Below are 14210 nucleotides of genomic sequence, written 5' to 3' on the forward strand. Positions count from 1 at the left end.
TGTAATCACAAATGACAATTTTTACTTCATGAGAACAGTTAGGTTTTGAACACTCAGTAATTAAACTCTAGAAATTTACGTCAATTCTTTGCAGTGTCTTTTAATGAAAATAACAGGTGCTAGTTATGATGTTTGAAATAAAATATAAATCTAAGAGTTGTAAAATGTTTCTTTAAGGTACAGAGTAGGTGATGTGTTTCAAAGAAAAATAATTTATAAATGAGTTTGTAACCAAGCCCTTCACATGCTGTTAACTTTGGAAAAGTCAGGTCTTCTCCTAACAAGGCTTTTATTCTACCACATAGTCCAAACTCCTAAGGTTTTAAAATATTCAACTTGCCTTTCTTCTTTTTTTAGGGAGTGAGTGTGAGCTTGCCAGCTGGTTAGAAGCCAAGAGTTATCCAGTCAGACCTGAATGGAAAAATCTATGATTTGTTTATTTCATAGTTCAAGTTCAAAAGCAAGAGACAATTTAAATAATAAAAGAGTAACAGGAAAAAATGCAAAGAAAGAAAACAATTCAGTAAGAGTCCAGAAGAACCTTCAAGAATATTTAATTAGGAAAATGTTACTGGTTTAGAGAACCTGACTGAAAGAAAACAGCTGGGCAGAGTTCAAGGTTTTAAATTAAAAACAATCTAACAAGGTCTATGGGGATAACTCTCTGAGCCATATTTTGGAGACCAGATTCATTTCTACCAAGTAAAAGTAATAGCAGTCTAAGCTAAAAAGGAAATTCCTCACAACTGAGGTAGTTACTAAGTATCAGCACATTTTCCAAGTTCTCACAAGGCCCCGTAGCTATTTACAATCTATTTTTCCTCATATATAAATGGAGTGCCTTTTCAATTTTATGTCTTCTGTGATTCGTTTAAAAAAAAAAAACCACTTATACGAACCAGCCAGAATATGCCTATTTTATTAACATCATGCTTTAATAAATAACTGACTACTTCTAATAAAATTAAGCCTCTGTTTACAACAGCCCCCAATATTCCATTTTGACCACTCTGCAGAATTTGGTGTAAAAAGTTGAATGAAATGTAGACCCTGAGCTATCAAGTAATTATGTTTCAATATAAAAATAGAGAATTACTCTTACAACTGAAATTGAACAATAACACAAACAACCTCTTTGTGGGTTCAGTAAAATCAGTTGGGATCTTAATGGCTGTCTAAAGCAGGAAGAGACTTGCAGAATTTCAGTCTTTCTGAAGACTTCTGGGAACTCCTTTGAAAGTGATTTGTTACATTCTCAGAGTTTTATGAGCTATCATTTGGTAAGGACACAAGGCAGGGGTTCCCAAGGGGCCAAGGCAGTTGTTAGTCTTTGGCCTGGGACAACAGATATGGCCATGGCCTTTGCCAGTTCACCCACGTGGCTAAAGGTCACTGCTAAGATGTAGTCTTCTCAGCTCTACCTACTCCCACCCCACCCCACCCCCCAAGAAAAATAACACATACAAAAATCGGGACACCTAATTCTCCCCTAAGTGGGCTCCTTGGCTGATACCTTGGATGGATAAACATTGCAGTGAACCATGGCAATTCCTTTGTTTTACTGATAACAGGGGGGCTGGGTGAGAAAAAGACTCAAACGAGACACCTTATACTCTCTTAAAACAAATACTGGGTTCCCAAAACAAATGCAGATATACATGCACAGACAAAAACTTTGCCCAAGTGTTGACAGTTATTCCCTGAGCCCAGGCTGTACCTTAGTTCTGGCTAGCTCCCAGACAGCTCCCTGTACAGAGGTGGGTTTGAAATCTGAACCACTCTAACAAGGGGGATCAAATGAGATTGTAAGTCACTTACTGCTGCCATTGGGATATTAATTCAGAGTCAATGTGAACATGAAAACTAGCACACGGTGGACTAGCTAACCTGCCTGGTTTTAAAAACACCCCCAAACCCAAGTGTGAACATGTGGTAACTGGGATATCCTGAATGCCTTCTATCTTTCAAGGGGGATGATATCTAGAATCTTTTTCTAAATGGGTTACATTTTAAGTATAAGTGGGTTCAAGAAATGAACCTATAGTAATCTTAGCTTATGTAATTCAACTCATTCAAAGCAGTAGTCTGCAGTCTCTTCCAATTACCAGGTATAAATGAAGTACATATAACCTTCTTCTTGGACTGATCCTTTGAATACAATCTGACAAGTGGCTCAGAAGCCTGCTTGTGCCCTCACATTCTCTCCTAACTTAATAACAATTAAAAAAAAACCGAAATCACCTCCACGTCTCTCCAGATAAGGCAACTAAAATAACAGGGAGAAATGGAAATGTTACTGCTAGTTGGGCTTTTTCTTTTAATAAGATAACATGATAAATAAAACCTGCTTCTGTACAGCTATTTAATATTTCAGAAATACGTACATGTTACATGCCAAGAAAGGACCCTGGTTTGCTTGTAAGAAACAAGGCGAGATCATAGTTGGAAAAAAAAAAACCCAAAACGAAATGAGAAACAAACAAACAAACAACAGAGTGATAAAATCACAAATGCACACTAACTATTGTTCTGTACCTACACTGTTAGCCACGTTTAACATGGTTTGAGGGAGCAAGAACCAACTCAATGTACAGTCCCTTTTCCTCCCAAAACTGAATGAAAAAACAAAGTCAGCATTTCTTAAACCAGTGGCCACATAGTAAAAACTGTACATTGTTGTCCATTCATTTAAAAAGCAAAGTCACTAGGATGGTAGAAAAGTGGTAACTGGTGCCTTTTAACTTTTTGATGGTGAACACTTTTTCTCAGGGTTTGAGAATTATCTCCACTCTCTCTGCATAACCAGAAACAAGATGCAGAAGACAGTGAGGAGGTAGGCCTGTGTCCCAGGACGGACACCAGCACTGTCGGCTTTCTCATTGGCACTCTTCCCAGAGTGGTCAGTGGCATTGTAGTCAAACTCCGAAGGGCACTGCTGATACTCACAGCCACTTCCACTTCCTTCTCCACTACTTTCATCACCTAGTTAAAAAAAAAGACGGAATAGAGATTTCATTCCACTTATTCTCACCAGAATGCATACAAGAGCAATTTGTACTTTTGAACGGCAAATGCTTACTGATATCAAAGAAATCCACGTCGTTCCCATTGTATGCATTCTTCATCTTGCTGGTCATCACCCGAAGAGCCATGATTTGACGAAGGATCAGTATGTCTGGTTTGCTGGTATCAACCTGGACCTCTGGGTTGTTGCCCTGGTTGGCTAATCCATTTCCTGTCACTGCAAACAGGTACCTGGAATGTCAAATGACCCCAGTAAGATGACTTGTAAAGCAAAAAGCAAGAGTATTACCAAATATTTCTGCTAGATTCTAGTATTTCCACTAAGCAAAACTAGATGGAAGTTCTTCAATTCCTATTGAACTGTAATCTTTCCTGTTCCTGTGGATGTCTCGTTTCTCCATTTTGATGGAAACCTTCTTGAAAGTTATCCCAGCACTTTTGGAGGCTAAGGTGGGTGGATCACTTGAGGTCGGACCAACCTGGTCAATATAGTGAAACCTGTCTCTAGAAAAAAATGTAGAAATGAGCTTGGTGTGGTGGTGTGTGACTGTAATCCCAGGTACTCAGGAGGCTGAGGCAGGAGAATTGCTTGAACCCAGGAGGCAGAGGTTGCGCCACTGCATTCCAGCAGCCTGGGTGATGGTGAGACTCCGTGTCCAAAATAGATAGATAGATAGATAGATAGATAGATAGATAGATAGATAGATAGATAGATAATAAAAGGAAAGAAGGAAACCTATCGCTTTTGAGGAGGTTGGTGGGTTGAAGTAAAGAAGTATAGGTACTTCTCTAAGTTGACTGAGTGTCTAAGGAAGGGACAAAGGGCATCAAGTCAGAGAATAGGACCTTTGAGAACTGGTACTTTATGAGGCTAGGCCACTGGGCAAAGAGCCACAGACATTAAATATTGTTAAAATAATGATACTATCGGAACGGCCCTAATACTAGACTATAACTACTGTCAAACTTTGGACTCAGCACTCTTCGTAAGTAGCTGGGTGCCTTCTCAACAATCCTAGTGCAAAGCCAGTTCTGAAGAACCCCTAGAAGCCTTCCATGTTGTTGCTACCTACTGCGAATTGCTTCCTGATGCCTTGGTTGACAATTGAAAGAACCAAGGTCACCCAGGCATCTAGGAAAGGAGAAACTGCAAATCCATTCAACAGACACTAACCTGCTTTTGCCTTTCCCGTTCCAGCAGTCATCCTCATTGCTGTTTCCTGCAGCCATCCTTTCATCATTGCAAACATTGCTCGGAAGGGAGGACCAGAATTTCTTGGCCTGTTTCAGTTTCTCCTTGACATCAGTAACCTAATTATGAGAAACAACAAAAAAAGATCATCGTAAGACAAGACAAAACTATCTACAAATGCCTTCTGACCATTTCCAAAGTATCTCCAGAGTGATATGCTATTCATTTTCAACTTTAGTTAGAAGAGGAAGATGTAGCTCCAATTTCTATCTTAGAAGTACAAAACCACTCAAATGAATAGTTGAAATGCAAGCTCCGAAGGAGTGGCCTAGACCCCCCAATCCACTCAACTTCATTGTAAGTACTATCTGAGGCCTACCAGGTTCCATGCCCTGTAGGCACAAAGATAAGATGCGGTCTCTTCTCCCAAGGCTTTTAGAGTCAGGATCAAGCTCTTATATTATGCACTCTGGGAAAGATAGCTGCTATCACTCTTTCCATCCCTGTCTTCCCTGTCTCCTCAGGCTCCCTCTTCTGTGTTCCTACCACTATAGGAATACTTAATTACATTTCTGTAGCATATTACTGTGGATAAAGCAATTTGCCTACAGTTATTCACTCTTCTCCCACCTCAGCATTTACTAAACATCATTTTATGTTAATAAGCCTGGAACATCTACTTCTCCCTCTTTGCCTCCTTGTTGATGCCCTTTGAGAACAAGGACCTGCCTTATTTCTCTAAGCTTCTCTGTGCCTAACACAGCGATGGGCACATAATAGATGTTCAGTAAATGCACAGTGAATCTAAAGAGAAGTTTTGAGACAAGACTTACTACATCACAACTCCTTCACTACCCAGGAACTTTCTGAGCTAGAAAATGGGACAGGCAGATTGACTGACATCCACGTCCTAATTGCTCAAAAAGTGACATCTGAAAGACCCACACTTGTCAGTCTTCCAGCTAAAAAATCATTTTGAGCAAGTTTTCAGTTCTTTGTCATCAAACACGGCCCTTCCTGCCAAAATGCTCACCAGTCGGTCCAAACTAGTGCCGGCTGCTGTGGTTGGGCGTTCCTCGGGGTGGTGTGGTCGGAAGCGAGCACTGAAGGCACTTTCAGAGATGGAACGAGAAACCCGTCCAGCTGGGAGGGGCTTGGGGGGTCCACATCCCTGGAAAACCTGCATTGGAGTAAATGTGGTCACGTCAAGGAAGTCACATCCCAAGGCAGTGGGGTGGGGGGTATCTCCAGCTCCCCTTTCCAGCATCCTGCCTTCATTACCTTCTGAGACACTTGAACACTATTATCCTGCATGTTCATAATAGCATCAGAAATCTTCACATCGATGGGATCCATGACTGATTCAATGTTGAAAGGACCCTCTAGCCTCTCTGCCACCATCAGCATAGCATCTAATATAAGGTTTGGGGAAAAACAATATAGCATAAAAAGTCAATCATTAGTTTGGCCTTGGGTAAATCAGTCTGATTATTTTGTTCCTGTCTGTTTCCTGCATGGGGGCAGGGGAAGTAAAACATGCATCATAATGATTCTTGTTTTTATATCTATTTCCTTTACACCAAACTGCATTTAGTCACTATGTATCACTACTAGTTCTCTAAAGTGTGAAATGGCCAGATGAAGGCTTAGTTCTACAGCAAGGAAACCCAATCAGGAACCTTCCTCCATACTGACCATTTGTGTGTCAGCCACCGTTAATGTAAGGGTCTTAGTTAGCTCCCAGATGACAAACCTAAGGCTGGAGGCAAAATGACATGCCAGTTCTCCCAGAGACTTCCCTAAGATCTTTTCATTTCAGATTAAATTTACAAGAGTCAAAAACATAAATCAGTTAAGATGCTGGCATAGTAATTCTTTTCTTTCATTTATAAAAATAAAACGCCTCAGATCCTTGAGTGTACCATTGTAAAATATAAATGAAAGGATTCCTAGGAATTCTAATGACTTTTCAAATAATGAAACTTTGAATAATGCAATTTTTGTACTAAGAAAAACTTTTCATTTCAAATACAAGGGTCTCGATTTATCTTAAAGCATGTACCTCCTTTTTTCCCCAAGTGAAAAGATAACACAAGACACAGTACACAAAATGAGTGGGCTCACAGTATATATCTCACCAATTCTCCTGCAAGTTACTTTTAGACTTTGGAGTAGCCTAGCATTTTCCAGTAAGCATTGAATCACTTCAATAAAACACATTGTCTTTGTTTTCTTGCCATACATGTTTCTTAGGATTATGAGGCTCAGTAATTTTGCCTGCCACCTGTTGTACAAAACTAGAAGAACTTGGAAATGAAAACAGCAAATGACAAAAAGGATGCTTCATTAATGACAGTGAACTTTTAAACTTGCTTATCCCCCCTTTACACTCTAGTGCTTAGTACATGGCAAAAAATGAGTTAGACCCACATTATCTATCACCTTCAGGTTGTACAAGGATGGCTACTAGAAAGAAGGGCTAGTTTCCAGAAGACTGTGTCCCTCCCAAAGAACACCACTGCAGCCCAAGGCTGAGTTTCCACCTAAACTTTCTACTGGAAAGGAGCACAGGCAGCAGTATATCAATGAAACCAAATCTGGTCATCAATGTTTCACCTTCAACCTAGAACAAACGCTACACAACATTCTAATGCACGGGGTCATTTCTCTAAACTACAATTCCAATGTCACAAACCACAAACAGATTTCCATGAAATGCAATTTTTAAAACTGTTAATAACAAATGAAGTTTCAGATTGCATTGTGGTAAGCACCAATCAAGTGATGGTTCTCACCTCTAAGAAAGGGCTAAACGCATGAACGTACGAGTATACTAGGAGAAAAAAATGCTTTTGATGTGCTAGCAAAAGGAGACTTTTGTAAACAAGTGGGGCACAACTTAGATGTGTTCATCATTGTCAAATCATCAGGGCTGCCATGTACAGAAAATACATTCCTTTGTAAGCTGAGAAGAAATCACCTGCTCCAAGTGAAAATATTATGAATAGACAGATAATAAACATCTAAAATGGAGATGTTTAAATTACAACAACAACAACAACATCAACAACAAGACCCAGTGCATTTTGTAACTCCTCATTCCCCTAGTGGTGAGGAATGGCCAGATCAGTAATGTGTTTGCGAAGACTGAAAGGAAACATAAACCCCAATTCTTCTGGCTGTTTGGCGTCTTTGTAAACTCTGAGCCAGCCGGCTATACACAAGGGCCTGGGAATGGAGGGGGAAGCTGGGCCTTTGTTGGGGCCGGTGCCATGGCGTTGCATGTTGCACAGTTGAAGAATGCGACTGAAGAGCATTCTGCCTGCAGTCTGCAGCCCAGGAGCCAAAGCTGCCTCTAACCCCTGGAGGAAATCATGATTGGCTATCAATTGGCTCTTCTGTAACAGCAGCCAGCCCTAATAAGAAGCCTCAAGAGAAAGCCAAAGATGATTGGTTTGGAGTTTGGGTTTTCTTCTGGCTGATATGAGACGCAGGGGCCCTTGCTTGCGGGATATCCGACTGGCTCCTACCTCCTGCCAGGACCTGGCTGGTATCCCCGCCAGCAATCCCAATACTAAATTCCCACTGGCAGCAACCTGTGACGTTAATAGGGTTGGCTCTGAGTCAAATGAGTGTTAACACAGCTACAGTATGTGATGGAGAACAAGTTGCACCTTAGCATAATTTATGATTCTCCAGAAACTGACTTTTGTTGTTGGTGGGGGCAAGGGAGGTATTTGGTTTATTTTTCCAAATGAAGGTTTCATATAAACCAGCCTCTTATAAAACCAAGTTCCAAGGTGTTTTAACTATTTGGATCCATCGTGATAAAAGGTTGACAAGACTTCAAGACTGTCTCAATTCATGGCCATGCACAAATGCAGCTAAGAGAGGAGAGGAAGGGCATTGGCAACAGGAAGACAGATTTGGAAAATTGGTTCATCCTTCGTCTCTTAAAGGGTCTAGTCCAACTGCATGATTTCAGTGTTCAAGACACTGGCACTGGGTTGCTCCCCACACCCCCAGCAACAAAGCATCCCCTTCTCACTAGAGAAAGTGATTCCTTTTGCATCGTGCCGCCAATAATCAGAAACCCACATCTTTAGCCTTGTGACCTGACTGGAAGAACAAAAGGCAATTTCCTGACTTAACCCCAAGATCTGATTTAAAGAAGGGGGAAAAAAGCCCTTGACTGTTCATTAGCTGCAGTCATTTAAAGGGGAAAGAAAATTTCCTTGCAAAGAGGAAAAAAAAAAAGACAAGAAATAAAAAAGAATTTACAGCAGAGGCATGTAAATTGGGACTGAATTCTACAACCACAAAGCAGATTAATTAAACCCTTGTGAAAAATTCATGAAAAAGCACTGGAGATTAACAATGTCTATTACTCCTGGTCTTTTCTATCTGGTTATTAGAAATAAAGAATAGTATACCCATTAAAAGCAAAGTTCAGATACAGTTGTATACCTCATTCCTCCAAAAAGTTATCATTTAAAATAACTAGGAAAAAAATCAATTCAGAAATCCTATCAACTTCTACTTGGGTTTGACTTTGTTTCTTCAAAGATGACAAGCATAATTTTAAAAATGTACAAGAACCAACAACAGCAACTTAAGTCCTCTTTGTTTTAGAGTAACTGATTTCAAACATCAATTAAGAAAGCCAGAGTGTGGTTTTGATTTGATATGGACCTTTATACTCTAGGAAAAATACGTAGGAGCATTTGTATTTTAATACAGGAATATGAGTTTAGTTATAGTTGCTGCTAGATACGTTGGAATGTCAAAATGATGGCAAGGGCCATGCCCTTCCCCACTCCATTCCCAATGTGTCTGTAGTAAAGTTAGCCAAACTTGATAACTGTTACATTTTTTGTACCATATGGCAAATTCTGCTCTTTTGCCTGGAGAAACAGTGTACTAATAGTATGTATGGTGAAACTGAAAAGAATCACCAACTTTCTTCAAAAAATCAATTTAGCAAAGGTGAACTGCAAACTTGACATTTGGGTGTGGGGATGAATGGGGGGTTACAGATATAGACAGAGAAAAAACAGCAACTTTAGATCTGTAAATTCTATGGGTTTTTACTTCCATGAGAAATATTTTGAAGTCACAATTTCTCCCATGGCTTCATTCTGGGCATGATGTGCCATTTGGCCTGTGTGTCTTTGCTGGTCTTATGCCCTCCCTTTCATGAGATTCTGCTTTTCTGTGCGTAGAAGATTTTTTCAGGTCTTCTAGCTTTGAGCTATTTAGGCTACAATGGTGCCGAAGTGCTTAATATTCACATCTCTTTTTCCCCCTGTGTCAGTGTTCTTAAGAATCTGTTGGAGCCAATTTATTGATGCACTTTCAAACGGAGTTAATATGGTAATTAGGTCTCACACAGACTAAAAAGCATTCCCCAACCTTAACACCCCTCCCCCGCCAAAAAGAAAAAAAAAAGAAAAAAAATACAAGCCAGCAAATTGCATGCATGTTCCCATGATTTGGACAAATAAGTGAAAAATAGGTGCTTATGAAGACACTCAAATTCGGCAATTATGCAGAGGTGACTGGGGTGGGGTAAATGTGAGTTTATTTTGTGAGCTGTTAATATGTGTGTGCAGTCCTACTACTCAGCACAAGGAACTTCAACACTGGCCACTGTTGGTTCAGGCATCAAGGTAATTGACAACTGGACATTTAAATTCTCCTTAATTTGTCCTTTCCCAAAAATCATAACTAACCCTCTCGACAATTGGCCACTTCATTTACACTGCTGTCTGGGTTCCAAGAATGGTTTTCTAGGTGGAAGATATATGCAGGAATACATATGTCTTAAATTCTCGGAGCAAAACTCCTTCCACTCTCACCAGAGCAGACTACTATTGCTAAATCATGTACAGAAACAGAATCCCTAAATTTCTCAATCAGATTTCACCTGATCCAAGTAACAAATGCATATCTGGCAGGGTTGCAGAAGATTTGATTGCAGTGTAACAGATACAACATTTTAAAAGCCACTTTCCCAACTCCATGAGGACTGTCCTCCAGCATTCACATGGATACAAGCCTCTAATGATAACCACAACAGACCTTCAGGGGGAAAATCTAAAAAGGCACTTTCTTGGGGACTAATGGCTCATGCCTATAATCCCAGGGCTTTTGGAGGCTGAGGGCAGGAGGATCGCTTGAACCCAGGAGTTTAACGTTACAGAGAGCTATGACTGTGTTGCCATACTCCAGCCTAGGTGACAGAAAGAGACCCTGTCTCTGAGAAATAGGCATTCTCCTGTTATTAAAACCTGGCAGCCACTGTATCTATTACCTTCAGAAATGTCACCATTAGTTCAAGGGGACGTTTACATGTAGTAATGTTTTTACTATACTCAAAGTAGTTGAGCATAGTCAGGATTCTGACAAACACTAAATAACACTAAAACAAACAAATTTCACAGCTGCCAATTACAACATTCCTTGTAACTGGAAGCTCAGCTATCTCCAGCAACACAAACATGTTAATCACTTGCTCACCTATGAAATTGTTCCATTCAAAATCGAGATCCCCTTGGTTGGCCAAACAGCCTCTCATGATGTTTGAGCAGTAGTTGTAACATGGCTTCACTGTCACGAGACCCTGGCAGTGGGAGCAGTAGATCATCTTCAACAGAGCGTGGGTACACTGGGCTGTGGGGTTTACCTAATATCCGAAAAGAAAAAAAAAAAGACAGTAGTGGTAGGGCTAAAATAGAGAGAGAAATTGTTTCTATCCTGTTGACACTGAAGGCTTGGCCATGAGCTGAAGTATGAGTTGTGATTGATCATAATTAGTAGGCCGGAACTGCCTCCTGAAGAGGTAGATTAGATATCAGACACACACTGGGACAGGGGAGGGGGAGATGAACATCACATGACCCGAAACAATCAAGGTGGACACATCTCCCACCCTGTAAACACCCATTTGTCCCCCACCCCCTTCCCTCCTGGAGTCTCTGTACCTCCCACACATAAATTGCTCAATTATCTCAAAATCCTTTTACAAATAAGTATCCAGGGTGAGCCATGAAATGCAGTGGAGGAGGCTACCATCATGTGCCCACCATGCACACCCTGCTATAGCCTCAACCATCAGTGTTTGTCTTTGCCAGACTGGCACAGAATCACATCTTCTTCTGAACCACATTGACTACAAGGCTGTCCTTTGAAACCTAACCCCCAGTCAAGGTTTAGAAGGGTACCTAGGATGTCTTCTGTTCTGTGCCAAGAGCTATGCAGGAGGCAAAGTTCATATATTCTACAGAATATGAGTAATCTTAAACCTGGGGGGCTTTCCAAGGCTTCGGAGTACTAAAGCACAGAGTGTTAGGGGAACACTCAATGGAAGAGTTGGGGCTTTGATTACATTTTTAAGAAAGGGGCTAGACCTAAGTGGTCAAACAAAGGGAAAGCATCCTGAGTAAGGACAATGAAATGAACAAAACCTGTAGGAGAGTACAGGACGTATCACTGCATCTCAGAACAAGGTTGGGGAATTATGGGAAATAAGGTCAGGTGTGCAGGAGTATGTGTGTAGCCAGAATTTAGAGGGGCTTAAATATCAGGCAGAAACTGGGACACCATATGGCAGGACACACAGGGCTGTAACTGGAAGTTTGTGAGGAAGGAAAGGAACAAAGATGGAAACATTACTCAAGTCAGATTGGGCTGGCCATCCTCTCCAGAGAAATGGGACTTCATTTCATCTAGTTTTATAAGGTCGAATTATTTGGGGTATAGAAGAGCTAATTCCATCTGGTCACTTGTTTTTCTCAATGCTTAGAAAGGACTGGGGCTAGGTATTGCATTCTAGCAGCTAATTAAAAGTTCATGTCTCCTCATTCTCTGTCCCACCCTCCGTGTTTGGAGTATGAGATGATTAGTGCATTCCTTTGTATGAGTCCACCAGTTCTGCAAACATAGACTTTTGGAGGCAGATACCACCACAGGGAACAGATGCTGGGATGCAGGGCAGCCTGACAATGTACTTCACCTGCTCTGGAGTGTTACTTTGGATGACACTTATCAACAGTGCCCTTAGGAACAGGAACAAGGGATTAGTAGTGTCAGGAGAACAAATTAACAGTCAGGCTCCTATGTGACACAGGTGTACACCCATCCCCCTCATCCCAAAGAAGGCTCTAGCCTAAAAGGGGGGAAAATATGTGTAACAACAAAATGGTAATTGTATACACTAAAGTCAACATTCCCTACCAAGAATTAAGATTTCTCCACAGTTTTAACCATTCCCAAATGTTTTCCTAAGCAGTAAATTAGTTTTTCTAAGTATGTATTAATGTACAGTAAAATTGTGGCTAACCGATATACCCTGGAGGAATGGCCTTTTCTGGATACCTAGATTTGCTGGACAGCTAAAAGTTTATTCCTTTAAAGTCACAGATTGGTAACTTCCCTACATGTCCCAGTCTCCTTTTATAAGGGAGCAGACAGGACTGGAGGGGAAGGTGGCCTGAGAAGCATAGGATCATAGAAGTCTTTGAGTTGGAAGCGACTTGAGAGATCACTGAATGTTGCTCTCACATTTGATAGACAAGAAAGCCAAAGCCAAAGCCAAAGTGATTAAGCAACTGGCTAACAGTCACCTCACAACAGTGGGTTCCAGTACTATACCTTATCAAGCATTTCTGATGAAAAGATTTCCCAGGTGTATCACGTTTCCCTGCCAGATGACAGGAAACTCTAATCTTAGGCACTAGTTAATTTCTACTTTAGTTTTAGTTTGGTTCCACATTGATGAGACTGCAAAACGGCTAGATTTTAAAGAGGCAAAATGTATGCCAGCGAGTATGAAATGAAAAATCACAGAATAGCCCGTGACATTTGTTGAATATTATGCTTAAGAGGAGACAATGTCCTAGTAAGAAGAAATGTAGAAAGCTAAGGGGTCACCAAATAGTTACTGAGCACCTACTATGTACCAGGGATTATTCTGGAATGCATTTGAATTTAGGTAGCAAGGCAAGTTAAGAATTTCTATATTAGAATACAAAACCTGTTCTACAAAATACGAAGCAATTCCAAAGTGATACAGGACTTAAGGAAATGAGCAAAAAATTTAGACCCAAGATAGTTATATTCAGAAAACACTTTTTTTTTTTTTTCCAAAGAAGTCCTTTCTCATTCTTTTAAAAATAACTCTAGGAAGTGGCTCACTGTATTCTTAGCTCAATTGGAAGTCAAATCATTTATGCAATAGACCTTGTAGTACCCTTCCCTAAAATAGGCTGGTAGAGGCTCAAGTTTTAAAAAGAGACCAAATTAAGTGACACAGTAGATGACACAGTAGAGTTTTATTAGGGGAAATTATGATGCTGGGTTTGGCAGAGTTCTTCCATTTCATTATTTGGCTAAGTGCTGGCTCATGCTCTGTACATGATTTCTTGTGTAACTACTAAAAATGATCACAAGGAACTCAGCTATACCATGCTATGAAAACACTAAATAATACCAGAACTGAAAAGAGAGATGAAGACATTATTTTAAAAAATGGAAAGAGAAAGGACACATAAAATATCAAACTTAGAAAAAAAAATTGTCTTTTGTCTCATAATCACTAGTCAGACTACCATGTACTATTTCACACTAAAGGAATTCAGAATCTGGGAACCAAATCTGTTGGAGTGGGATGAGGCCTAACATAAAGGGAAGAGTTTAAAAACAGTCATGAGACCTACAGCAGCAGGTTTCCCTGCAAAGTCTCATCCCCCTAGAAAAAACAGCAATAATGCTAGTAATTCCCAGGCCTTTGGACCCCACCCTTGCTGACCTGCCCAGGCTCACAATGGTGGGCCCAGAGTACCAAGGACTCTGGACTACCCTAGTGGGTAAATAAAATGGCTGCCTCTCCTTTGGAGTCTTAAGGGCATCTTAGTAAGAAGCAATGTAAGTTGGTGTAAGAGCCAAAAATGTGCCACCAGCAGGTAAGAAAAAGCTACACAGTATATGGCAGATG

General features: G+C 40.5%; 1 protein-coding gene across 1 annotated transcript in view; it reads right to left on the reverse strand.

Annotated features, from left to right (window-relative positions):
- Positions 1-412: 412 nt before the first annotated feature.
- Positions 413-14210, reverse strand: part of GPC4 (glypican 4) — a 125869-nt gene continuing 112071 nt past the window's right edge. Inside the window, exons 4-9 of the mRNA XM_002763281.5 lie at positions 10736-10901; positions 5498-5628; positions 5250-5396; positions 4199-4335; positions 3080-3255; positions 413-2982 (exon numbers count right to left, since the gene is read on the reverse strand). Coding sequence (XP_002763327.3) covers positions 2780-2982; positions 3080-3255; positions 4199-4335; positions 5250-5396; positions 5498-5628; positions 10736-10901 — 960 coding nt within the window. The 3' untranslated portion in view covers positions 413-2779. The remainder of the gene's footprint in view (positions 2983-3079; positions 3256-4198; positions 4336-5249; positions 5397-5497; positions 5629-10735; positions 10902-14210) is intronic.

The sequence above is a fragment of the Callithrix jacchus genome, chromosome X (assembly GCF_049354715.1).
Source record: "Callithrix jacchus isolate 240 chromosome X, calJac240_pri, whole genome shotgun sequence".
NCBI lineage: Eukaryota > Metazoa > Chordata > Mammalia > Primates > Cebidae > Callithrix > Callithrix jacchus.